Genomic DNA, 25,213 nt, shown 5'->3' with positions numbered 1-25,213 from the left:
TGTGAAGTTAAAATGTAATTACCCCAAATTCACTGTACAAGGCAGAAGGGCAAGATATGTGAGTGATAAAGTAATATAAAATAAATCCAAAATGAACTGCTTCCTCTTACAGGAGAAAATGCCAATCTTGCCCATTCCTCACCTGCTTTTCCCACATGGCTCTGCTTCCATTTAAATGATGTGTTTTTCTTTCTCTAAAGAGAGGAGATGATGGCAGCCCTGCCACGCCTGCTGCTCAGCTCCCATCAATTTATCACTCGCCCCGACAGGTAAAGAGAAATGACCCACTCAGGCCGAGATATCATCAGTGCTGCTGGCAAAGCAGTGAAAGGCGCCCTGTCCTCTCCATGGGTATATAAAGCTCAGGTGTGTAGTCACCCGTGCTAATGATCATCATCAATCAAAGGACCTGACAGCTCCAGCAAAGAATGTACGCCCATTAATGGGAAAAGTGGCTTAAAGCAGGATATGCCAGCTAAGGGGCCTCTGTGAGCACAGTTTGTGAAGAAGAGTTGCTTAACCCTACTGCTGGGGAGCCCAGTAGCCTTTGATGCTCTCATGTGCACTGACCCCTGTTGCCTTTGAAGTTCACAGGGGCCTGGTCCAAAGCATCACATTATTATCACCTCACTTTCTTCCTCTGCATTTTAGTGTTTTTCAACTTCTACAGCCCAACCACATTTGCCTGGTACTGCTTAGCTTAAAGAAATCTATAGTGACCAGAGGATGGTGGTGCTTGATTTCCCATTTTAAAAAAACGAAGGTGGACATTTAGCTCAGCTTAGAATAGTTTTGCTGTTCTGCCCATCCTGTTGAGAAGGACCAAAGATCCCTCTAGTCCAGCATCCAGCTTCCCCCAGCAGCCAACTAAATGTCTCCAGCAATCCGACCAGCTGAGCATGAAGCTGCCAGCCTTCTACGATCAGGTGCCAATCAGCGAATGATACTTGGAAGCATTCTGCTACAGAACAAGGAGGTTCAACATAGACATCATGATGAACAGCCACTGAAAGAGTTATTCTTCTCCATGAAGTTCTCTAACCACCATTTCAATCCATCTAAGCCCATGGCCAACCCCTCATGCCATGGCAGTAAACACCATAAATCAATTATCAATGGAGTAACAAAATACTTTCCCATGCCTGTTTGGAATCTCTTGCATATCAATTTTATTAGATTGCCCTAAGTTATGAGAGGAGAAAATAAACTCTCTCTGTCCACTTTCTCCATACTTTTGCATCATTTTATAAACTCGATCACGTTCCCCTACCCAGTTATCTTTTTTTTGAAACTAAAGTCCCCAATACTTCAGCTTTAGAGGTTGAGACCTGTTCACTGGTAGAGCGAGAGAATGTCTACATTCCTGGCTCAGTACTGAAAAGAAGGCCTTTGGTGTGCAGTGAAAGGAACCATATAACTGCTCTGGCCAACCTCAGTCCCTGCTTCCACAAGCCACCTCTCTGCTCTCTTTCACAGTGGTGAGCACTGGCCTCTGTCTATGCCTGCAAGTTCCTTGAAGATCTTTATGATTTTATTGTTCAGAGTGTCAGAAATCCCCATTCCTGCTTTCTTTCAGTTGCAACTAATCATTCATTATACGAAAAGAAAAAAGAAGAAGCAGAAAGCAGTCACTCGTTATTATCCGACAGTGTTCGGTATCCACCTCATGGAGCTGCATTCAATCATTCTTCTTGCTAGTGTTTGGAAATGTAACCTCACTGTAGAAATGAGAAATGGCAGATCTTGACACACTCACGGATCTGACCTAGCTCTTTATTTATGTACCCAATAGCATCATTGTTAATCAAGAATAGTTTCTGCAGCAAGTGGAAAGTGTTGGAAAGGCCTCGATAGCTGCCAGGGGGACGAAGGAAGGATTGACTGTAGGAAATTGCTCAAGATGTTTTATGGAGGTTCAAACAGGAACAGTGGGTTAATTGCAAATAGTTCAGAATGAGAAGTAATGTCTATTCTTGTTGGAAATAAAGGAGAGATAATTAAAAAACAACAACTAGAGTGCTGAGTTAGAAAGCTGTACCTTTTTTGCCCCCTGTTCCTCTTCAACACCATCTCCTATTACAACATACACAGCTTTCCGTCCAAACCTCTGCATTATCCTTTCAAAACAGCTCTCTTTCCCTGCACAATGGAGAAGCAGCAGTCATTTTCTGTGCAAAATGGATAGGAGAGTGAGACAAGACCCCCAATTTCATTTTCAGTTGCTTCTTGCACCCAGCAATTCCCTTCCTTCCCAACAGGGTAATTCTCTCCCACCTCAAAATCTGAAGATGACACACAAATGGAATTGAGCAGAACATGAGCTCGCCCAGTTCACTGGTGAGCCACAGCAAGGGCAGAAAACACCAACAGATAGATTTGCCAGTGCTGGAATTGTCACACACAAGCTGGGTCTGCCATACAATCTAGTTCCTGTGGGCAAGAGAAAATGTTGTGTGAACACTGGGCTGTCAGCCAGAGAAGCACACAGAGGGCACCAGGATGCAGGTTGTGTCTGTTGTCTTGTGTGCTCCCTCGGGCATTTGGTGGGCCACTGTGAGATACAGGAAGCTGGACTAGGTGGGCCCTTGGCCTGATCCAGTGGGGCTGTTCTTATGTTCTTATGATTTTCTTTAGCACCAAGGACTCAAAATTGGTTTGCCTATAATTGGTTTTACCTGCTTGTGTATATCTGAGTTGGTGGGAAAGCGCATTACAATTTGGGGGCATTGTGCAATTTCATTGGCTTGGATGCAGATATGCCCTTTCACTAGCAGAAAGCCCCTTCTGCACATCAAAAGGCTGTTCTCAATTTAACAGGAGGGTAATGCAAGAGAAAAGTGACTCCCTAATTCAGAGGCATTCCTTCATTTGCATATGTTATTTTGTGGCACTGAGGTTATGTGGTGGCTTGTGTCTTCCTTTTCCACTGCCTTTCTCGCAGTGTAATGCAACCCGTGATCACTGTAGTTCTGTACTGTGAGAAGTCTTCCACTAGGACTTGTGCAAGAGTTCACGAAATGGCACTAATGCATTTTCTCCTCCTGCTTACTCTCCTTTGGATCAAGCCATTGAGACTGTCAGCATTCACACACAACTGCTGACAGTCACCAAATGTCAGGCCTCTGCTGTAACATATACACAGTTGTACATTTGCTCCATTGAGCTTACCTGTCTTCGTTGCACTATAAATATTTTCGATGGGAAAGACCATGCCTAGTCCATACAACAGCACTTTTGCAAGTGCTGGTATGAGCTGTGTTGTAGTGACCAAAACATTTACACAGTTAGGCCTACAAAACAGAAAATGGTGTTAGAATCAGACACAATCTCTGAGTGATCCCTGTCCACAAATATTTGCTTTTTCAGTCCAAACTGAAAGTAGGATGTGAAGTTTTGCCAACAATAAATCCCCTGAAAACAGTGATTAACACAGTCAGCAGCAGCTAGACTTTCCAACATTTTTCTCCCCCATAATTTATTATAACTCAAACTAGTTTGAAACTGAAGTATGTCACAAGTAATCACACACTGGGGATATAAACGGTGTAAAACTCAAATAGCATTTACACTGTGCCCCCCTTGGGTAGCCTGTTCCTTTTATTACTTTCCCACTCTCCACAAAACATATATCTGGGAGCCAGGAAAGGGGCCTCTCATTTAAGATCTAGCTCCCCATCATATGTCCAGATGGGCCCCCCACAAATTTGTCCAGTGGTGTCCTATAAATAAATGTGCCTTGGTTTGTTTGGAGAACAGGAAAGGAAAAGGAAACTTTGCAGCCTGGAGATGACTCCTTAAGCCATTCTTACCGGGAATGTATCAAATCCAGAGCTTTCAGAGCATGTGTTAGCCAGAGATCAGTCAGCGCTTCCAGTTCAGCTCTTAACTGCAGCCAAGTTTCCCTCTTAGGAGTTCCTATTAAACCTGCAGATAGAGCAAGCAGCATTCATAGCTAGCTCCAGTGGGAAGACATGGAATAGCTTACACATGGCCTTGCAAAGTCATACAATGAGAGAGTTGGAATGTACCAGAAATCCATCTAGTCTAAATGGATGCCCCAAAGGCAGGACCATCCACTCGACAGTTACCTACATACACCCAACTGCCCAGCTGAGAACGCACTGTGCCAAAAATGGAGGCATGGCAATTGCATTGTAGAAACATTCTGGCACATGAAAAGCACAGTGATGCAACCGGTCAAGTTTATTTCTTCTATGTCATATGTGGAAGAATTCTTTCCTCCTCCCCTGGTATGCCCCAGGACTCTACCCTGAGATCTCACCTAGCTTTCCTTTTAAAATCAATAGTCTCCTCTGCTCTTAAGCAGACCCTCCTGTTCATAAGACCTCAGAGTGCCAGCTCAAGCTCAGAGTGTATCAGCTTCTTGAGTACTCAAAGCACTTCTCATGCATTATTCTGTAATCAGGACAATTTTCTCAAGAAAGTGAGTAGGATTATCCCCATAGCGCAGATGCAGGGTTGAGGCTGAGAGGGTGTGACTTGCCTAAGGTCAGGCAGTGAGTTCATGGCAGAGGTGAAATGCAAACCAAGGACTGACTGATGTTTGTGCAAGAGAAGGGGCGCGCCTCCCTCCCCTGACATTCTGTACATGCATTTTTTTCCCTGCAGTGTGAAAAGCACCCTGGAGGAGGTGGTTTGGATAAGAAAAATGGCATTCAGGGCACTTGTTCTCCTATGTGAACTTCTATGTGAACTACTGAGTCAGACTGCATCTTCCAGCAACTATTTGAGCAACAAACAAGCAAACAAAAGCCTTTGAAGTAAACATTCATGCACCTATTTTTTTCTGAATTTTTAGCTCCCTCTGAATGAGCCCTAAATCCTCTCCCCCCCCCCCCCGCAAATTGCACCAATGAAGTTAAAACAAGCCTAAACTGTATCCAAACTGTTACTGGGGTGGGGGTGAGAGAAACTACCTTTCTAACTACGTTTCACATTGACCTTTAAAATATGTTTGAAAGAACATGCACAAACCTTAAAAAATAACCATTAAAGGTGCAGACTGTTTCCTGAAGACTGGTTATCGCTTTAGAGGACCAAATGGTCTGAGCTGAAACAGACGGCTGGATAGGTCTAACCAGTTACTATTACAATTCCCCTGAAAAGCTGTGTGCCAGGTCATTATTCCCATTATACATAGGAACGTAATTATTCTGAATAATGACATACAATGCATATGTTGAAAATACCCGGAGGGGCAATTGCCATTTCTGATTGGTGTGTGTGTGAATGCATGCGTGCATGTTTGTTCTGGTTCTCACTATACAACAGATGGGATGATGGAATGCCAGTCCTTTTATACTACAAGAAGTGCTGGGCTTCAGCACGGGTGGGACACCCCACTGTTTTGTGAATGGGATTTTGAAAGTGAATGGCAGTTTCTTCACGGAAGTCTTTATTTTCCTTCCCAATTTTGGAATAATTCTTCTTTCCAGGTCTGAAACCCTCAATTGGATATTTCAGATATTTTTAATGTGAGTGCAATGTACACAGCAAGAAAGATCCAGTGTGGTGAAAAGAGTGTTGGACCCTAGCTTACCCATGAAGTGCATTGGTTGCTCTTGGGCCTGTGGGTCTTGCTGAGTCTGACTGAGCGAGATGGTTCTGATGGGGCCATCAGAACCACTATGGCAGGGACATCAAACATAAGGCCCATGGGCCGGATGTGGCCCATGGAAGCTCTTTATCTGCCCTCAGTGACTCTCCTAGCATCACCATCAGCTGCTCACAGCTGCTGAGCTGTCACTGCTGAAAGGTCAGCCTGCGTGATAATTGGGCTCTTCCATATCTTGAAAATAAGATCAGGATTTGCATATTTTCTCTTCAATCATTTGCAGCTAAAGAGTTCCTGAGAAAAAAGTGCTTATTTCTGATTATGACCTGCTTAATGACATCACTTCCTGATTAAATACATCACTTCTGGCCCTCAGGCAGCATCATGAATCCTGTCTGGCTCACTGTATGAAACGAGTTTGACACCTGTGCGCTAGTGTGTCAAGATATAACTTGGAAGTTCAGGGTTCGCTATGACATGGAAGATCTTGGGTCAGTCACCCACACTCTTTCTCTACCTAACCTACCTCACAGAATTGCTGTGAGGATAAAATGGCGGGAAGAATCCCTGTACGCCATCTTGAGCTCTTTAGAGGAATGATGGGATACAAATGAAACCAACAATACTTTAATCAAAGAGGAACTCTACTAAACCTTACCTGCCTGCAGTCAGTTGCCCCAGCCACTTTTCTGTGTTCCTGGCTCTAACAGAAGAGGCCTATCAGGGAAAAGTAGCTAGAACATAGCCGGGGGAAGGGAAAGTGACAAAGGGGGATGGGGGATTCAGTAACTCTGCTCATTTTCATTTTCTTACTGAGGACCCTCTTCATATATGTGAATGTGGTAGATGCATGAAAAGAAACATGTGCCTGTCATGTCTAGGTTGGCTGTTGTGAGGACCAAGTAGGATAAACTGCACACATTTTATCCTGAGTTCCTTGCAGGAATGATGGGAGACAAAGGGCGCAATCCTAACTGTGCCTTATGCTGGCCCAAGTCCCTTGGGCCAGCATGGGAGGGTTGCAAACATGCCATAAAGCACATTTGCTCCTCTGTGGGAGGAAGCCGCATCAGTGCATGTAGATGCGCAGACGCACGGAGGCCAGCAGAAACCTCCATGGCGGCTTCCTCGCTGCCGCTTGTGTTGGCGTACCCGGTGGGGAGCCGGGGAGCGGCTGGGTCCCGGCAGTTATGCCGGATCCCAACCCCCGTCCCCAAGGATAACACAGCGACTTCAAGCCGCTCCACTCTCCTCGGACTTGTGCCACCTCCAGAGGTGGCGCAGGTCCAAGGAGACCCATTGGGGCGAGCAGCCCTTACCCAGAAGTAAGCGGAAGAGCTTCCCCTTGCCCCTGGCTGAGCCGCTGCAGCCAACGAACCTGCGCTGGATGCAGCACAAGCCTCCTTGCTTGCCTGCTCCAGCGCAGGTTTGATTTGCACCCAAAATGTGATAGATACAGGAGATGTTAATTTCTTTTACTGGGTTTGGCTTATAGTTATTAATCTGCTTAAGTACTTGAGATGACTTCTGTAAATTTAAGTGCAACTGATTCCATTCATGACAGTGGTTTGCACGCCATGCCAATGGTACTGATGACGATGAGCATTTACTAGCCCTACACCTTAAGATCCATAAATGGAGATGCTGGGGATTAAATCTGCATGCAAAGTTGGTGCTCTTCTACAGAGCTCTGATCCCTGCTTCCAAATGTGACTTTCCATTCTGCACGAACACTGAAACATCCATATCTACATCCAATGCACACCTGTCAGGTATTCCAACATGTACATGGAGACAGAACTGGAATGGTTGTGATTCCATTACCTCAACATGCATTAGGTATAAAAAGATTCATGAATATGAGAACAGCCCACATTCCTTCCCCCCTGCAAATTTCCTTTAACGTATCATCTGAAATGTCATAATGACTGTACATTGTATATGTTGAAAAGGATTCTGGGAATGAACACAGATCTGGTTATAAAGAAAGAACATGCCTTTAACAACATCTTTTTTAGAAGTCCATCTATAAATGGCCGAAGCAAATGAGTGCTGATGGAGGAATGAAGCAAGACTTATATGTGTGTACACACTGTGCATGAAATGAGAGAACAACGTGTTCTTGGCTGGGGGGTAACTAGCAAATTTAAGCTCAGCAATGTGACTCAGGCAAAAGTATCAGTCCACCTCCAACAGAGTACAAAGGATCAGAACTCAGGAATCCTGATTCCCTGATGCCAAGTCTTTTGCTGCAGAGACAAGGCAACAGCCACTTATGTAACAGTCAATCTATTTTCTTAATCTTTCAGCTCATCTGTCAGGAGAACTGGAAAGTAATAGACAAAACATTTCCTCTTCTGTGGTTCCTGCATCTCTCTAGATTGCAAGCCATGTAGGCTGCTTGCCTACAGGAAGACAGGCTCTTAAGAAGTTGAGAAGAAGTCTTTCCTGATGAGTTTGGGGAGACACTTACCACCGACATTGTTTTTGTAGGTGTTGTAGAGCTCTTTCACTCGCCGGTAGCGGAATGCTAATTTCCTCATCCAGTCAACTCCTCCGTGAACTCCAGAGCCCAGACAAAGATTTGCTCCAGCGGTTGAACTGTGAAAGCCATCTGCTGAGAAATTATATGTGCTGTGGCAAAGGAAGGAGGAAAAGGGGAAGGAGTGAAATTATAACCTACACTTCCCATTAGGATAGATAAACTAGTAAAGGGAAAAAAGGAGAGAGGAAGACACATTCCAGACTTCTGGCCTTGTTAGAGACAGCAGGTGGGAAAAAAGTGCTGTTTTCATTATCCATTTGTCCTGCAGATTTGCTGTCTCTGTCCATGATTTCATTAGTGGTTAATGTATTTTAACTCACTAAAAGGGGTACCACATCCTTAGTTTCCATGCGCTGTTATCAACATGTGGATGAAAAGAATCCTCTTTCTCCCAACTTCAGTCCACTTCTGGGCAAGACTCTCTTGACATTAACAGAGGCTGTGAAAGGGGTGTGGATGAACACGGAATAACCATGTTGCAATTCCTGCGCTATTGCAACAATATATGATTCGCAGGGTACAATACTAACCTGCTTTCCAGCACTGACATAAGGGCACTGCACCTCCGAGAGAAGGGAACAAACATTCCCTTACTTTGAGGAGGGCTCTGTGAGTGCCACCCAACTGCAAGATGCAGCACACGTCCCACTGGCACAGCTATTCCAGCTCTGGAAAGTTGGTTAGGATTGGGCCTCAACCGCACCTAGGTGAGCATATGAAGCTGTCTTCTGCTGAATCAGATTTGGTTAATTTAGCCCAGTATTACCAACATGCACTAATGGTTGCTCTCTAGCCTAACCAGGAGATGACTGGGATTGACCCAGGGAGCTACTGCATGGAAAGGAAATACTTAGTCATTGAGCTATGGCTCCATCCTGAAGACGACCTGCTTCTTGGTGCTTCCACCACAGGATTGGCACCAATGACCAAGGTTCAATTCATACAGTGGCCCTAATGGCAAAGCAATAGATCATTACAGTTGGAACTTGGTATCCATGGATAAGCAAATCCTTGGGTCAATCCATTATTACCTTCAGACATGACTGGAGTTATTCTATGTGTCCTGAGGTGTTCTGAGGCCTGGAGAGGCTGCATGCAGACTCTGTGGGCCTCGGAAAGTCCTCTGGAAGTGCCAGAAAGGCAATTCCTGTTTTTCAAGAACAGGAAGCGCCTTTCCAACACCTCCAAAGGCAATACCCCCTCCCGGCCTCAGAAATGCCTCTAGTGGTGCTGGAAAGACTTTATAAAGTTTCATAAAAACTGGAAGAGACTTTCCAGAACCTCTGGAGGTGTTTCTGAGGCCTGCAAAGGCCATGCACGGCCTCTGCGGGCCTCAGAAGAGTTCCTAGGCATGATCAGCAAACATGTCCAGTCATGTCCTGGAGCTCAGGTCTGGCCCTCCACCACAGGTTCAGAACCCACAATGAGTTAATGTATTAAAAATATTTACACACTGCTTTTCAACAGAGGATCACAAAGAGGTTAACATAGCAAACTAAATGAAAAGATGGTTCCCTGTTCCAAAAGGGCTCATCAACTAAAAAAAAAAAGGCAAAAAAGAGTGACACCAGCTAAGAGCATCTAGAATGTCTAGAATAGACATTGTGCTGGGATGAACGGGGCCTGTCCCCACCCCACGCCCAGTAAATATAAGAGAGCCAGGACTTAAAGGCAGGAGGTCTGGTCTAGAGGGTAGAGCCTCCGTTTGCCTGAAGATAACATCCGAAGGTCGCCAGTTCGAGGCCACCAGCACCGTGAACGGCAAGACCTTGAAGCAGCTGACAAGCCTAGCCGAGTTATGCTGAGTTATTCCACCTGCTCTTTGGCCACTGTCAGCCTGTGTGGGAGGAAAATGGAGGCCAGAATGTGATACCAGATCATAAAGGATCCATCTGAAATGTTGTGGTTCTTGAAAGACAGAACCTTCTTCAATTGTAAAAATCCCTACTGGGATTTAGTATTGCCTGCCTATGTAAACCACCTTGAATTAAAGTCTGAGGAGAAATCTGACGACCAAGAAAGGCGGTATATAAGTACCTGTATTATTATTATTATTATTATTATTATTAAAAGGTTCTCTTAGCCCAGTTATCTCAAGCAGATGCTAGCCCAGGATCTCAAGTATAGAGCATGATGGGATACATCATGGGATACAAGGGATACACCTCTCTACTTTTGTTATGTAGATTCTAGTCACTCTCTGCAACTTCTAGTACCATAGCTGGAAAAATAAAACAACTGCCATACTTCAAAATGGTAGCTCCTATAGACCAAGGCAGAAAAATGGCCAGAACCATGAATTTTTGTCACTGGGTATCCGCCAGACATTGAGAAGTAGCTACAGGTTGCTTGTACTACAGGCTATTTGTACTGGACAATGCAATTTAGAGATGCAATGCCTTACCTTAAATCTTGCCCATTGTCATCTGATGATACATCGTCTATGTGTATCTGGTCACAATCCTGAAAACCATTTTCAAAAATAATCAGCTGGGAAGCAAGTATTTTGTAAAAACAACAATGGAGAGATTTCGTGCAACATAAACCACGCTAAGGAAGATTCCTCAACAATTTCTGGTCAATTACAGTAATCAGATTACAAGCAACATTTCAGATACCACATTCCCAGAACATGACTATAATGTGGTTAGACACAGTAATTCTCAGAGACAATAAGGTCACTCATACATCTCTTTATGCACCTAAGGGGAAAATGTTTCCTATTCAAAGCAGTGTTGAAGCATAGAAAGAAAAAATCATTGTCTTTCAATAGGTAAACATTATTAATAGGTTCTAAGTCTAAACCTGCAAACTCTTTTCATTCGAGAGAAGGTAAGAGGTAAGAAGAGGAACATGCATAACTGTTTACAATTACAATAAAGTTTCACTAGTGGTGTGGGTGTATGCATTCCACTTCTCTAAGCAGTGATGAATTTCAGGGGCAAACCTACTTGGATTTCTTTGGATGAAGGAATACTAGAGACTTGTGGGGTTTTTGTGATTTTTGCTTTAGTACTGGTGGAGGCAAACAGCAGGCACTCTTACATCTTCTACCCCATATCAGATGTCAGAGTGGATAGGGAGATGCTCTTTACACTCTCACATAACACCAGAACCAGGGGACATCCACTAAAATTGAGTGTTGGGAGAGTTAGAACAGACAAAAGAAAATATTTCTTTACTCAGCGTGTGGTTGGTCTGTGGAACTCTTTGCCACAGGATGTGGTGATGGCGACTGGCCTGGACCTCCTGATTTTAGAAATGGGTTATGTCAGAATGCCAGATGCAAGGGAGGGCACCAGGATGAGGTCTCTTGTTATCTGGTGTGCTCCCTGGGGCATTTGGTGGGCCGCTGTGAGATACAGGAAGCTGGATTAGATGGGCCTATGGCCTGATCCAGTGGGGCTGTTCTTATGTCAGATCCCTCTTTGGGCCAACTTACAGTGCTCTCTCTCTCTCTCACTCACACACACACTCACACACACACACACACACACACACACAGAGCTCTCTTCTACCCTTAACTGTTGTGTGTATGTGTGTGTTTGAGAGAGATTTTGACACCTACCCCATTCAAAACACTTCTGAGATCTTTAGCTTTAAAAAGTCTGCCTCTTAATCCACTGATGAACCTTCAACCAATCATCCTCTACTTTTACAGCTCAATCCTAACTACATTCCTCTCTGCTTCTGGTGGCACACTGCATGTATTAAGCAGCAGCCATTCTGCAACATGGAACAGTGTTTCACTAACTTAAATCCCTCCCTGCGCCAGCCCAATCCTAGTTAGGATCAGGCCATTAGTGAACGATCTCCCTAAGAAAGATTTGGTTGGCCAGTATTCATACACCACTGTAACAATGAGCTGATATGACATTCATAATGCTGATTGTTTTGGATAAATGCTCAGTACTTCTAAACCAGTGCTTTTCATCCTTTTTCATCTCAGGGCACACTGGCAAGGCACTAAAATGGTCAAGGCACACCATCAGTTTTTGACAATTGACAAGGCACACTGTGCTGTCACATCCCCCAATGGCCCTACTAATAAAGTACCCTCTCCCAAATTCCTGCAGCACACCAGGGGACAGTGGTGCACTGTGGTTGAAAATGGCTGTTCTAAACCAATGAAATCAGGGTTAGTGATGGTCACTACAGAACACTGGTCTGGCGTTTATTCCTGGACAAGCAAATGAACATTTGTATCAAAACAATACAAACAGATGTGTACTAATTTGAACAATGAATAATTTGTACTGGGCAACCTTAGGGACCAAACTCACTACTACTTGAAATGATAATTGTATCCTCTCTTTGGATCAAGAAGATCCTGTCTTCATAGTGTATTGACACAGAACAGCATAAGACATCAGAAATAGTTGTTCCACATGCAATTTCATGTAGAAAGTTTTTCTTCTTGTTTTACTGGCTTCCAAGAACTCCTCAGAGATTATAGTCTCTCCTTCCTAGGTGTGGCAGAGCTTGTAACAGGAAAAGAGAAAAGATTTCTGCAGTAACCCTATTTCTTGTGCATACCTATACAATCATAAACAAACTACAGAGGAAAAGAAAGAATCAAAGCACAATTTACTATAATATGCATTTGGAGTTTAGCCAGTATAAAATATGCATGCTAAATCTTATCTTCCAAGTTCTTTATTGTCTGAGTGGAGGAGGCCTCAACCTCAAAAACTCTGGAAATGTTATTTTAATGGTTTCTTTATTTGGTTTGACATTCCAAATCCCTAAAAAGTCAGGAAGCTTCCTTCGGTGACCCTCCTAGGGCAGAGAAAAGAATGTACATTGTAAAGCATATGCAAATTGGTAAACTGTTTTGTTCTCATGTTAGCTCTAAGGGTTTCATGGAGTTTCAGAAGTTACAGACCGAAAACGTTTTGATAGGAATGTTTGTTGCGCTTTCAACGTGTAATACTTGTTGTCTCCCACTATTGCCCTAAAGATTAAGGGCCCAATCCTATCCAACTTTTCAGCACTGGTGCAACCACAATGCAGCTTTGGGAACAAATATTCCCATGTCTTGAGGAGGCCTCTGTGACTGCCTCCTGACCACAGGACACAGTGCACGTCCCATTGGCACAGCTGCACTGGAAAATTGGATAGGATTGGGCCTTAAGTCAGTACATGGGATGCTGGATTTGAGGCAGAGGGATCAGGGTTCTTATACATCTCTGCTGTACTAAATTCAGCTTAAGGGGTTGTTAACCACTAGCCTAACACGTCACAGAACTATGGTGAGGAAAAATGGATAGCCTCATGCCTAAAATACTGAACTCAGAGGAAGAATTAGATACAAATGTGACAAGTCAACAGTTGTCCTGTTTTATCTGATACTGCAGCAGTGACCTGGCTAAAGATATCCAAAAGTCCAATGCTAGGGTTTTAATATTACAATCAAAATCCATCTTGTAGATCTGTAGGTTAAATGAGGACACACTTTTTTTTAGTATTTTGGCCATTTTTGCCAGAATATAGGTGGTTAACCCTGTTTGTCCAGGCATCTTCCTGGAATTATAAGAACTTCTGCTTTGAAATTCTATTGACTAAAGAGAGATTGGTTTTTGTCTCACAGTACTAAAACCAAGGACAATCCAATGAAATGAACTGGCAAGAGATTCAAAATGAACAAAAAAAGAGACAACAAAGGGCATAATTATTTTCATGGAAACTCATTGCCACAAGATGTGCTGATGATCACTAGCTTGGATGGCTTAAAAGAAAATTGGAAACATTAACAGAGGACAGGTCTAAATAGCTACTAGTCATGATGGCTATAGGCTACTTCAAGGTTCCACAGTCGTATGCTTCTGTATAATGTATGCTTCTGTTTCAAGATAGCAATGGAAGGCGAGAAGTATGCCTTTCTTTCCTGCTTGTGGGTTTCCCAGAGGCAACTGGTGGGCTACTTGGAAACAGAATCATAGACAGCATGGGCCTCTGATCTGATCCACTAGGGCTTTTCTTATGTTCTTAATCATAGTATCACAAAGAATTAACTTGGCCCAAAGGAAACTTTTTATAAACATGGTCACTTATCAGTTTGCCAGATACTCACTGATTAAACTCAATAGGCTCACTTTATTTCCAACTTTACAGTGATAGTTTTTATTATTTAGTAATCCTTCTGATTTTTTTCACTAACTGTTCCACTCCAAATAATACTACAGAAGTCAATTTTTATCTCTTGCTCACTGTAGAGGCCTTGCAGCATTTCTCCTCTCTCTGGAATGTCAAATCTCTGCCCTTCTAGATAAATGTATGGATAAGAACATAAGAACATAAGAACAGCCCCACTGGATCAGGCCATAGGCCCATCTAGTCCAGCTTCCTGTATCTCACAGCGGCCCACCAAATGCCCCAGGGAGCACACCAGATAACAAGAGACCTCGTCCTGGTGCTCTCCCCTACATCTGGCATTCTGACTTAACCCATTCCTAAAATCAGGAGGTTGCGCATACACATCATGGCTTGTACCCCATAATGGATTTTTCCTCCAGAAACTCGTCCAATCCCCTTTTAAAGGCGTCTAGGCTAGACGCCAGCACCACATCCTGTGGCAAGGAGTTCCACAGACTGACCACGCGCTGAGTAAAGAAATATTTTCTTTTGTCTGTCCTAACCCGCCCAACACTCAATTTTAGTGGATGTCCCCTGGTTCTGGTATTATGTGAGAGTGTAAAGAGCATCTCCCTATCCACTCTGTCCATCCCCTGCATAATTTTGTATGTCTCAATCATGTCCCCCCTCAAGCGTCTCTTTTCTAGGCTGAAGAGGCCCAAACGCCGTAGCCTTTCCTCATAAGGAAGGTGCCCCAGCCCCGTAATCAGCTTAGTCGCTCTCTTTTGCACCTTTTCCATTTCCACTATGTCTTTTTTGAGATGCGGCGACCAGAACTGGACACAATACTCCAGGTGTGGCCTTACCATCGATTTGTACAACGGCATTATAATACTAGCCGTTTTGTTCTCAATACCCTTCCTAATGATCCCAAGCATAGAATTGGCCTTCTTCACTGCCGCCGCACATTGGGTCGACACTTTCATCGACCTGTCCACCACCACCCCAAGATCTCTCTCCTGATCTGTCACAGACAGCTCAGAACCCATCAGCCTATATCTAAAGTTTTGATTTTTTGCCCCAATGTGCATGACTTTACACTTACTGACATTGAAGCGCATCTGCCATTTTGCTGCCCATTCTGCCAGTCTGGAGAGATCCTTCTGGAGCTCCTCACAATCACTTCTGGTCTTTACCACTCGGAAAAGTTTGGTGTCGTCTGCAAACTTAGCCACTTCACTGCTCAACCCTGTCTCCAGGTCATTTATGAAGAGGTTGAAAAGCACCGGTCCCAGGACAGATCCTTGGGGCACACCACTTTTCACCTCTCTCCATTGTGAAAATTGCCCATTGACACCCACTCTCTGCTTCCTGGCCTCCAACCAGTTTTCAATCCACGAGAGGACCTGTCCTCTAATTCCCTGACTGTGGAGTTTTTTCAGTAGCCTTTGGTGAGGGACCGTGTCAAATGCCTTCTGAAAGTCCAGATATATAATGTCCACGGGTTCTCCCGCATCCACATGCCTGTTGACCTTTTCAAAGAATTCTATAAGGTTTGTGAGGCAAGACTTACCCTTACAGAAGCCATGCTGACTCTCCCTCAGCAAGGCCTGTTCGTCTATGTGTTTTGAGATCCTATCTTTGATGAGGCATTCTACCATCTTACCCGGTATGGATGTTAGGCTGACCGGCCTATAGTTTCCCGGGTCCCCCCTCTTTCCCTTTTTAAAAATAGGCGTGACATTTGCTATCCTCCAATCTTCTGGTACCGTGGCTGTTTTGAGGGATCAAGCTCACTGCCTGAAATATCCTATTTCTGTAGTTCAGTTGGCTCAAGGAAATCCAGGAAGGTTTTGAGAAGACTCAACATAAGCAAAGCCAGTAACCACAAATCAGTTGAATCAGCAGATAAAAAGCCTTATTACTATTATGAATATTTATATACCATTTTTCAACAGAAACGTCCAAAATGTGGTTTACACAGGAAAAATTAATAAACAAATTGTTCCCTGTCCCCAAAGAGCTTTCAATCTAAAAAGATGTAGAAGAAACACCAGCCAACATGCATTACAAAGGATGCTATGGTTGGGGGGCGGGGGATAGGTCCAGTTGAACAAACAGTGAGGCCCAATGATAACACTGAGAGTTAAGAGCACACTATTTTTCTGAGGTTTCTTTTGGTTCTTGCACATCACACTAAATTCCCAAGTTACGTCCTGGTTCCATTCCAGAGGTTCTCCAAAAGTTGGAATGTGCTTTCATAGAAACAGCTGGGCCTTGCTGTTTCAACAGTATTGCGCCTGCACGAAACCACCATGCTGGCATGAAACCACTGTGCCAGCCTGAAAATGTCCATTTGAACGTCCATAACTTGGAAAGCCGTAAGTCGGACTCCATAACTCAGGGACCCAATGTACTGCAAGGATAAGTTAAATAGAGTCCTGATTATCTGACCTAAACAGGATCGATGGGTTCGATTACTGAAAATGTTGGATAATGTGGAAACAGGTGAGAGGGATGATACAAATACCAAAATTGCAGCCTTATTCAGAAAACCCCACGGGACTGGAAGACGACCCTAACTTTAACTTGTACAGAGGTCACCCTTTTTTATTACCTTTATAAAGGTTATCTGATGTTAAACAAAACAAACAAAATCCAAGGAGAAAAGTATAAAGATGCAGAGTGCAATCCAGAGGAAGGAAAGCACAACCAAGGACTGTTATGAATGTGCCGTAAATCACATTTGCATCTCCTTTAGAGCAAGACCACAAAGGTGTGACAGCTTCCCTGTGCAGGATCTGGACCTAGACCTGGTGAGTTTGTGCCACTGGCCAGCACAGGGGCTTGGAGAGGGTGGTGGGAGGGCATTCCAGGGATAGGGAAGGCCATTTTTGGAAGGGAGGTGGGCAGACTAGGAGATAGATTGGGCCCAGGAGGGGGATGGGATCAGTTACGGCAGTGCTAGATAAATCCTAGCCCCACTTCACAGCCTGATCAGCCTTACAAGGGGCCACTCTGATTTGTGCCAGCTAATTTGCTAGCGCAAATCCGAGTAGCCCCTTAGGAGTGGCTGGTGCATGACATGGGGTAAGAAAAAAAAATCCCTTGACCCCAAGTTGCATTCCAGCTGGCACATTCCTTGTGGGGTAAGGAGATACAGCACAGGCCACTTGGCCTGCCTGTTCAGTGCAGGTTAGAATTGGGCTGCCCAAGAAAGTTGTTAACATACAGGGTGACCCAAAAAAAACAGAACCCACAAATCTTTGAATAAAACTGTTAATTTTAATTTTTCTTCTTTTTTCTTTCAGGGTATACAAGTCGACTTTGTGCATGAAATATTGGAACAATAATCTTCCCCAATATGTCTTGGTCAACCAAGGAAAAGACATTTTGAAATTTACTGAACCTTTGTAGGATTTAATAAAATTTTTATGGGTTCTGGTTTTTTTTAAGTCACCCTGTATTAACACAATCAAGGCTTCTGCTTTGGAGAAATTACATAGAAATTACATAACCTTTGCCTTTTGCACCCCACTCCCTCCACTACAGCTTCCCACATGCTCACTAATTACACTGCCAGTCTGCTCTGGCCCTGTTTACCACACACTGGGCTATCTTTTTTACATGCAAGCGCAGGAGCGACCAATCCCCCTTTTGGTATGGGGCAAAATAGAATACATGTGTATGCTGCTAGGTCAGATAAATACCATAATGTCAGGTAACTAAGTGACTTGACTGTACTAATATTAAAATAAAAATTGAAAATTAAACGAGTGGTAGCTTCTGTTTCTTAAATTTTGCTTCAGAACTTTGAAAGTTCTTTAATCAACAAATCAATCCACCAGTTAAAGGCCAATTAATCAACTAAAAATGCTTTATCTATTGACAGCTGTGTACTAACATAAGTTCTCCACCACGTGACACAGATCAAAGGTCACAGTTTAATTTACTTCTGTTTGGTTCTTTGATTTTGGAAGTACTATTCTTTTTCACTTAGGGACAGACATGTAAATTTTCCATACATACCTATGTGTAGTTGGGTTTCATATTACAGAAAACCATGTACAATTTACAGGTGTGTCTCTTTAGGCATCCTTTGAAACTATTGTTTTAAAAAGTGAAGAACCATCATGTTAGAGACAAATGTTGGGTTTGCTGACTGGTACACATTAGAAGACAGGCTTTTGCTGTAGGCAAATCTGATGTGCCAATTCCTTGCTGATCATTATATCTTCAGTTCCTTCCTTCCTTAGTAACTCTGAGACTGTATTTAAGTGGGGGCTGACTGTACAAACAAGTCCTGAGAAAACAGAATTAAAAGCAGATTTCTGCTGGCACATACACACATGCCTTTCCAAAATGATAAAAACATTCTTGACCGTGCATGTGAATTGTGAAAGCCATGCTGGAATAATATTGTCGCAGCCTACTCAACTTCAGTTGCGCTGTGCTGTGTAATTAGGTCAGGGGAAAGGTATTTGTGGGGGGATCTGCTTTTCTCATTTGTGAATGAATTGTTCTGTATGCTAAAGTTTGACAACAGTAGCGATCACATTTCTGACTTAATAAAATACCATGACACTTAGTGAGACACTACCTCATAGTCCACTGCCGACCTACACTATCATGTTACTGGGTAAAACATAGCAAAGCCGGACAAAGCAAGAATGTAGACCATATTTTACTACAGTTCTTGGTAACCAGACTAATTTTTCATTCTTGCAGATTTTGCTTTTGAGACCTTGGTGAGCGAAGGACGATGTGAACATCTGGGTGGCTGACTAGGAGGCTACAGTTTTGCATGAATAAAACTTAGTAATGAGGACATTTCCAAACCCAGACTCCACATCTGTTGGCTTTTACTGATATGCTGAGATTTCATAGGACTCTGTGATTAGTGTACCTTGTACAGGCCATGTGGGCAATTAAAATGAACCACAAACACCACTTGTAGTCTCCTAGAGCATTTGTTATACTGCAGTAATATTTAAGATCATCTCCACTGATTTCAAGAGATCAAATGTGAACGGATGAAAATAAGCCAACAGGAAACTGCACTCAGAGTTCTAGATTTTATGGGCTCTAGAAATTAGGAGGAGGTGTCTGATATGGTAGGTTGTCAAGAAACAAATTGGAACTCTGGAGATTCTGAAACCTGAAATCTAATCTACCCTGACTTAACTCAGGACTAAGCTATCAATAGGACTTCTGGATCCAGTTCTTAATGTGCACTCCCTCCCCCACATAAGCCATTCCTGAAACAGAAATAATAGTGGCTTGCAAAGTCACCTACCAGCACAGATCCAAACTCATAATGGTTGGCAACCTTCAGTCTCGAAAGACTATGGTATAAGCCAACAGCACCCGGTATTCCCAGGCGGTCTCTCACCCAAGTACTAACCAGGCCTGACCCTGCTTAGCTTCCAAGATCAGACAAGATCAGGCATGTACAGGGTAACAGTTGCTGCCAAACTCATAAATTACTCATGCAAATAGACTTTTCCCATTTTATTTTTTGGACATCCCACCTTGGGCAGCACTCTTATCACTCAGAACCCTAAATACTATGTTGCAAACATGGGTTGGTTGAAATAAAAGTATAATTTTTCTTTGCTGGTAGACTAGCATTGTTAGCTAGCAGAATGGCATTAGACATTGTTCTAATGGTCCAAGACTTTCAGCTGTTTGGATTTTTAAAACAAACAAATCTTTTACTAAAAATATTGCATTGAACTGGGAATATTTCTAATCCCCTTCATTTGGCTTCAACAGGACAAGTGGTTTTAGTTGCAGAATGTCCTGTGGATGCAATTCCACAATTGGAAGTATATTGAACCAATACAATGATATAATCAGGAACAAAACGTATAAACACGTGCAAAAACGAAGGGATGACATTACACTTGGTGGGATCTACCACTTCCCGTGGGAATGTGGTAATGAAAGATTACACTGCACCTGAGTCTAATATACACATATATCATGCTTTCTCTCTTCTTCGCTCATATATTCTCATCATTATTCTCCATTCCATACAGGCAAGTGAGCTTGCTGGACAGAGTCGGTTTTGTCTGCTCTGTGAGTGAAAGCTAGCCAGTTGAAGTAATCTTATACCACTTGATGGTGCTACAGCATATTGCAAACCTTGCCTGATCAAACAGGGCACTGACCTTACTGCTTGCTTTTCTGCATATTTCACTTTTAAAGAATCTCTTTCTTGCATTTGTTTGGGCCAAACTAGCCAAAGGGAGTGAGGCGCCCAATGTGTTATTTATTTCTGTGGATTACTAATTTTATTTGCACTTAAGGGACACTTAACCCTTTCCCATTTGGACACTTTTCTATTCAAAATTGCTTCCTCCAACAGAATTTCCTCTATAGGAGAAAAGATACCTTTTCCCGATGGGGGAAAAACATCTGGGGGAAGTCATTCTGATAAGAAAATTGGCCCACAGGAAAGAGTCAAGCAGCCTTTTCCCAATTTTAATGAAATTCACCGCATAATTTTTCAATAAAATAAAAGAAAGGTTGGGGGAAGACATGCATTTATTGTCTCATGAGAGTGTTCCAGAGAATACTTCTTGCACCAAAAACTGAACATAAAAAAGCCCCATTTATCACACAGGAAAAGTTGCCAAGGGATTAGAGGCAACTGAGGTTTTATGTGCGTGTTGGTAAAAAATGGCATTATGCAAGCGAACGCTTGCTTCAAACATCATGTGGATTTATAACGCAGAGGAAAAAATGGCTAGGTTTGGGCAATGTTTTAAATTAATATTTTTCAATTAACATTGTATTTTGTTTTTCAAATACTTTTTAAAATTGGGAAGAAAATAGGCCAAGGATTCCAACTCTTTCTGTCACTTACACAATACACATACTGATTGATAACTAGGAGAAATGCAGCTTCCTCTATTGTCATCCCAGTATTTTGACAACTGAAAGAGACTAAAAGCTCTATTTAAAAAAAATTATATTACTATTTAAAGTTCTATGAAATGTCAGTGTGTGTTTTGTGCCAGCATTCCAGCCCTTTTCCTTCTTTATCTTTTTCATGTCTTTGACACTCCACATCTCTTTCTGCTGTCACCCCACTCACTACAGCGGCTTCTCCATCCTGACAATCACAGGACCAGTTTGGAGAAGCAGGCCTGGCTCTGCCTTTTGCTTCATTGATGGACTGGAAGATGTAGCAGACTTGTTTCACTGAAGCCAATTACCTATGGGTCTTCTTCTGCCTGAGGAAAGGGGCATAGTGGCTTGTGAAAGAGGGTATAAGATCTGGCACATGCTTGTACCGAGACCCACCTTCTTCCTCCACCCACACACACACCATGCCTCCACAGCCAACTTATGGGTACCAATGGAGACCTCTGGAGCCGCTACTGTGCCTGCCACACCTCTAGCCATTTGTGGCAGTGACCTGGAAGCATGCTTCCACAGTCCAGTTTTCACACTGCTGTAAAGGACCATGCACCACTGGAATGCTAATTCCAGCAAGCAAGACCCTAGTAGGATTGTGGCATTATTCTGGCAGGATATATTCTAATAGAAAGCTGGGGCAAGTCCCACATAGCACAGATTTGCTGACTTCAAAGGCTAAGGAGGGCTAAGGGCTAAGTACCATGTCGGTCTGATCTTTTCAGTGCCAAGGTCTACAGTGTGCTCCTGGGGAGCAAGCAGGAAAGACAACCGTTAACAAAGCAGAAGCACAGGAAAATTCTTCCAGATACATTTTACCATCTCTGACATGTTCAGAAGTATGACTCTGATTATTATTATGTGGAATTTGTTCAAGCAAATCTTTGTCCCATAATAGGAAGAGATTGACGTTATGAAGCTGCCCTCCTTTCTCCAACCCAGTCTCCAGGAACCTGAGGCGTGTTGTCCAAGGGCATCTCAGCAACAAGCTGATGCAAACTTCTCTATGCAGCTGAGTAAACTAAGCATATTTTTAGCTGCGTAATTGCTGGTTTGTGATGGGGCAATATGCAATCACCTTAGCTAGGACACATAGTTTGCTGCATAGCTGTCATCACATTGCAAACAGAAGAATTTGGATTTCAGCGCAGTAACCAATGTTTCTCTCAGATTTCAGGCTGGGGGGGCGTAAAGTCCCAACAGTCTAGTCCTTAATTCTACACAGAAACGCCTGAACAGGTGAATGCCATATCTGCTAAAGGATGACCAGAAGGGGTCTGATTATCTTAGTTCCAGCTTCCTACAAGCCAATGCCAATATCCCATGTTGCTATTCCTCCTCACACATGTTTACAGTTAGAATGAATACCTTACCTAACGAGGGTGGTACTGCATAGGATAAAGCAGTTTCCCAAAGAGTTTGGTTTGGCCCAAATTAGAGCCATTTTGGAAGCCAAATTACTCATTGGAAGGGCATAAAGGCCTCTTCTGTGGACCATTCTGCAGCCCACAAAGGCCAGTAGAGTGGGCTGCTGGCCCAGCATTACCCAGAAGACACTCTCCACCCTCCTGGTAAGTCATTTCCATGTCATAACCCACCATGAAAGATGTGTGGGTTGCAGAGCTGAGAAGGCTGGGAACCGCTGAGAAGATTAGGAGCCTCTACTGATGTACTGAATTGATGAAAGTGGTCTGATTTAACCAGGCCAAATAATGTTCATATATGTTTACATAAAATTTACATAAATATGTTTACATATAATTTATGTGGCTTTCAGGCTGTTACTCCTGGCAAACCTGCAGATTTTGGCTCTTCAGGCTGTAGAATTTAGGTGTTCATCTTGTAGTAAGCAAAGATCACTGAATCTGCATTGCTATCTGATGTGAGCTGCAGAGTAAGAAGGATCAAATGATCATGTTCTGCTCCCCCTCCTTGACATGGGAGACAAGCACCTATTTGCTTACTGAGGGAGTGTTTATAGCTTTCACGTAATCCTGAGATGCTTTCTGGTGGCCTGTGACCACTCACTAGAGTCAGTCATGAGATGCTCCGATTTCTAGTCATAACCTCGGAAAAAATATCACAATATGTATTAGTGAATTTGAAGAAACCCAAATACATCATGGTGTCCCCAACTCTGTGACTCCTAATCCAGTTTCATTACTTTTGACTGGCTGAGTGGTTTTTCATAATTGAGGTTAGCCATTAGAGAACAAGAGTATCACAGAAGTAAGTGCTACGGGCACATCTGCCATTGCTTTTTTCCACTACATTAATGCTCATGACATGAAAACAAGAATTGCATAGAGCTAATACTAGTACATGAGCTGCAGCTCATCAGGTGCTCCATAGTGGTCTCCCTAGAGGCAGAAGCAAAGGGTCTGACAGGTCTGACAAAGGGTCTGACAAAGAGGCGGAATAAAAATATTTCAGGTAGATAGAACAATGAATCCTGGAGGAATAGGTGGCTATGTCCTTGTCAATTCTCAAGCCATACTGCATAAAAACACAGAAAGTCACAAAATTGTTACGATAATTGTCCCTTCTTTGCCATACCATATTCACAACGTACTCATATGAAATACAATTTCAGGCATGTTTCAAATGGATTCCAACCAGCATCAACTTAACTCACTAACAAAAACAGAGAAATGTGTGTTTCCATAACTGATGTAGGTGTGCAAAAGGGACAATAAGAAACTAAACAAAACTATTACCTACCTCCAAGTCATTAAAGAATAGATGTGTATCTGCAAGGTTGAAGATCATTTCTTCCATCATAAGGCCTATTCGGACAGAAGTAGTTGTATCCTGTTAGAAAGAAAAGCAGTCAGCCATTTTATTTTTTATTTTCCCTGTTTGTAATTATTGGTTCTTGGAATGAAATGCAGGGAAAGCAGATGATATTGATAAGAATTCAGAAAGCAATGTCCCCAATACAGACTAAGGAAAGGGATTTCATTTCGTACAGAGCTGCTTTAACATTATTGTTAAACGTCTGTACTGCATTGTCAGGAAGTTACTCCTTCAAATAACATCTCTGCCAAGAACTCACCTGATGGCCTTAGGCAAGTTATTCCCACTCAGTTTCAGCCCTGTCGATTTGCAATATGGGGATAATAATTTCCACTTATCTTAAGCGGTGGTTCCCAAACTATGCACAGCAATGCCTGAGGGGTCTGTGACAAACTCACAGGGGCATGGCAGGACATCCCCAGTGGCCTCCTCTTCCCAGTTCTCCTGGGCGTCACCATCTTTTGATCACACTATCCAAGACTGCAGTACCAGGGAGAGCTGCGAAGAAGCGGCCGCCATGAAAGAAGGGTGCCATGACCAGGGAAAGCTTGAGAACAGCTGACCTACAAGGTTGTTATCAAGTTTCCAACATGATAATGCATGAGAAGCATTTCAAACAATCAGAAGCTCGATACAAGTGCTGCATATATGCTGTTACTCAAACATGCCCACATCTTGTGTTCACAGTGTTTGCCAAGCCCACAGTGAGAACAACACCAAAATTTATTCTTGGCAAGACATTCTGGAAAAGTTCTTTTCTGGTACTTTTAGATTAAGCTTACAAAAACAACCACGTACATTTTTATTACTGAAGTGCTGTTGAGCCCATCAGACTAATGATGGGAAGGTCTAGTAAACTGTATTTTACTGCACCTGAGGCTTTGAACTGTTATTTTCTATTAGGAAAAAGATTTTTCCCTCCCTGCCTGTCCATATGAACTGTGAAAGAATGAGGGTGGTTTTCTCCTATATTTACAAATCAAGACAAAATAGTGCAGATTTCTGGAGCTTTCTGCAGATTTCAGTAGAGTCATGTTACTGCTTGCATGAGGTAAATCACATGTGTGAAGAGCAAGTTAAAATCACTGACTGAAGTCTGACTCCATCTTGCAGGCCTGTGGCCAATCTGCAGCAGCTATGGGAAGAGAGCTTGTGAGCAGGCTGAAAAGAAGCTCATTATTAGGAGTCTCACTTCGGCTTGATGCGAGGCATGACGATGTGCTGGACCTCAAGGTCTCACTAATTGGGAATGGGAGCCAGCTATGAATCTCCAGTTGGGGTCAGAGTGGTGATGGGTA

At 43.1% G+C, this 25,213-nt stretch overlaps 1 protein-coding gene across 1 annotated transcript in view; it reads right to left on the bottom strand.

Moving 5' to 3' along the window:
- The window catches only part of EYA2 (EYA transcriptional coactivator and phosphatase 2), a 92,968-nt gene that overhangs the window by 2,320 nt on the left and 65,435 nt on the right, over positions 1–25,213 (bottom strand). The window contains exons 9-14 of the mRNA XM_066626510.1: positions 23,841–23,930; positions 10,525–10,583; positions 8,049–8,209; positions 3,810–3,924; positions 3,169–3,290; positions 2,039–2,139 (exon numbers count right to left, since the gene is read on the bottom strand). Coding sequence (XP_066482607.1) covers positions 2,039–2,139; positions 3,169–3,290; positions 3,810–3,924; positions 8,049–8,209; positions 10,525–10,583; positions 23,841–23,930 — 648 coding nt within the window. The remainder of the gene's footprint in view (positions 1–2,038; positions 2,140–3,168; positions 3,291–3,809; positions 3,925–8,048; positions 8,210–10,524; positions 10,584–23,840; positions 23,931–25,213) is intronic.

This window comes from Tiliqua scincoides, chromosome 4, assembly GCF_035046505.1.
Source record: "Tiliqua scincoides isolate rTilSci1 chromosome 4, rTilSci1.hap2, whole genome shotgun sequence".
Classification (NCBI taxonomy): Eukaryota; Metazoa; Chordata; class Lepidosauria; order Squamata; family Scincidae; genus Tiliqua; species Tiliqua scincoides.
This window is presented reverse-complemented; position numbering and strand designations above follow the sequence as displayed.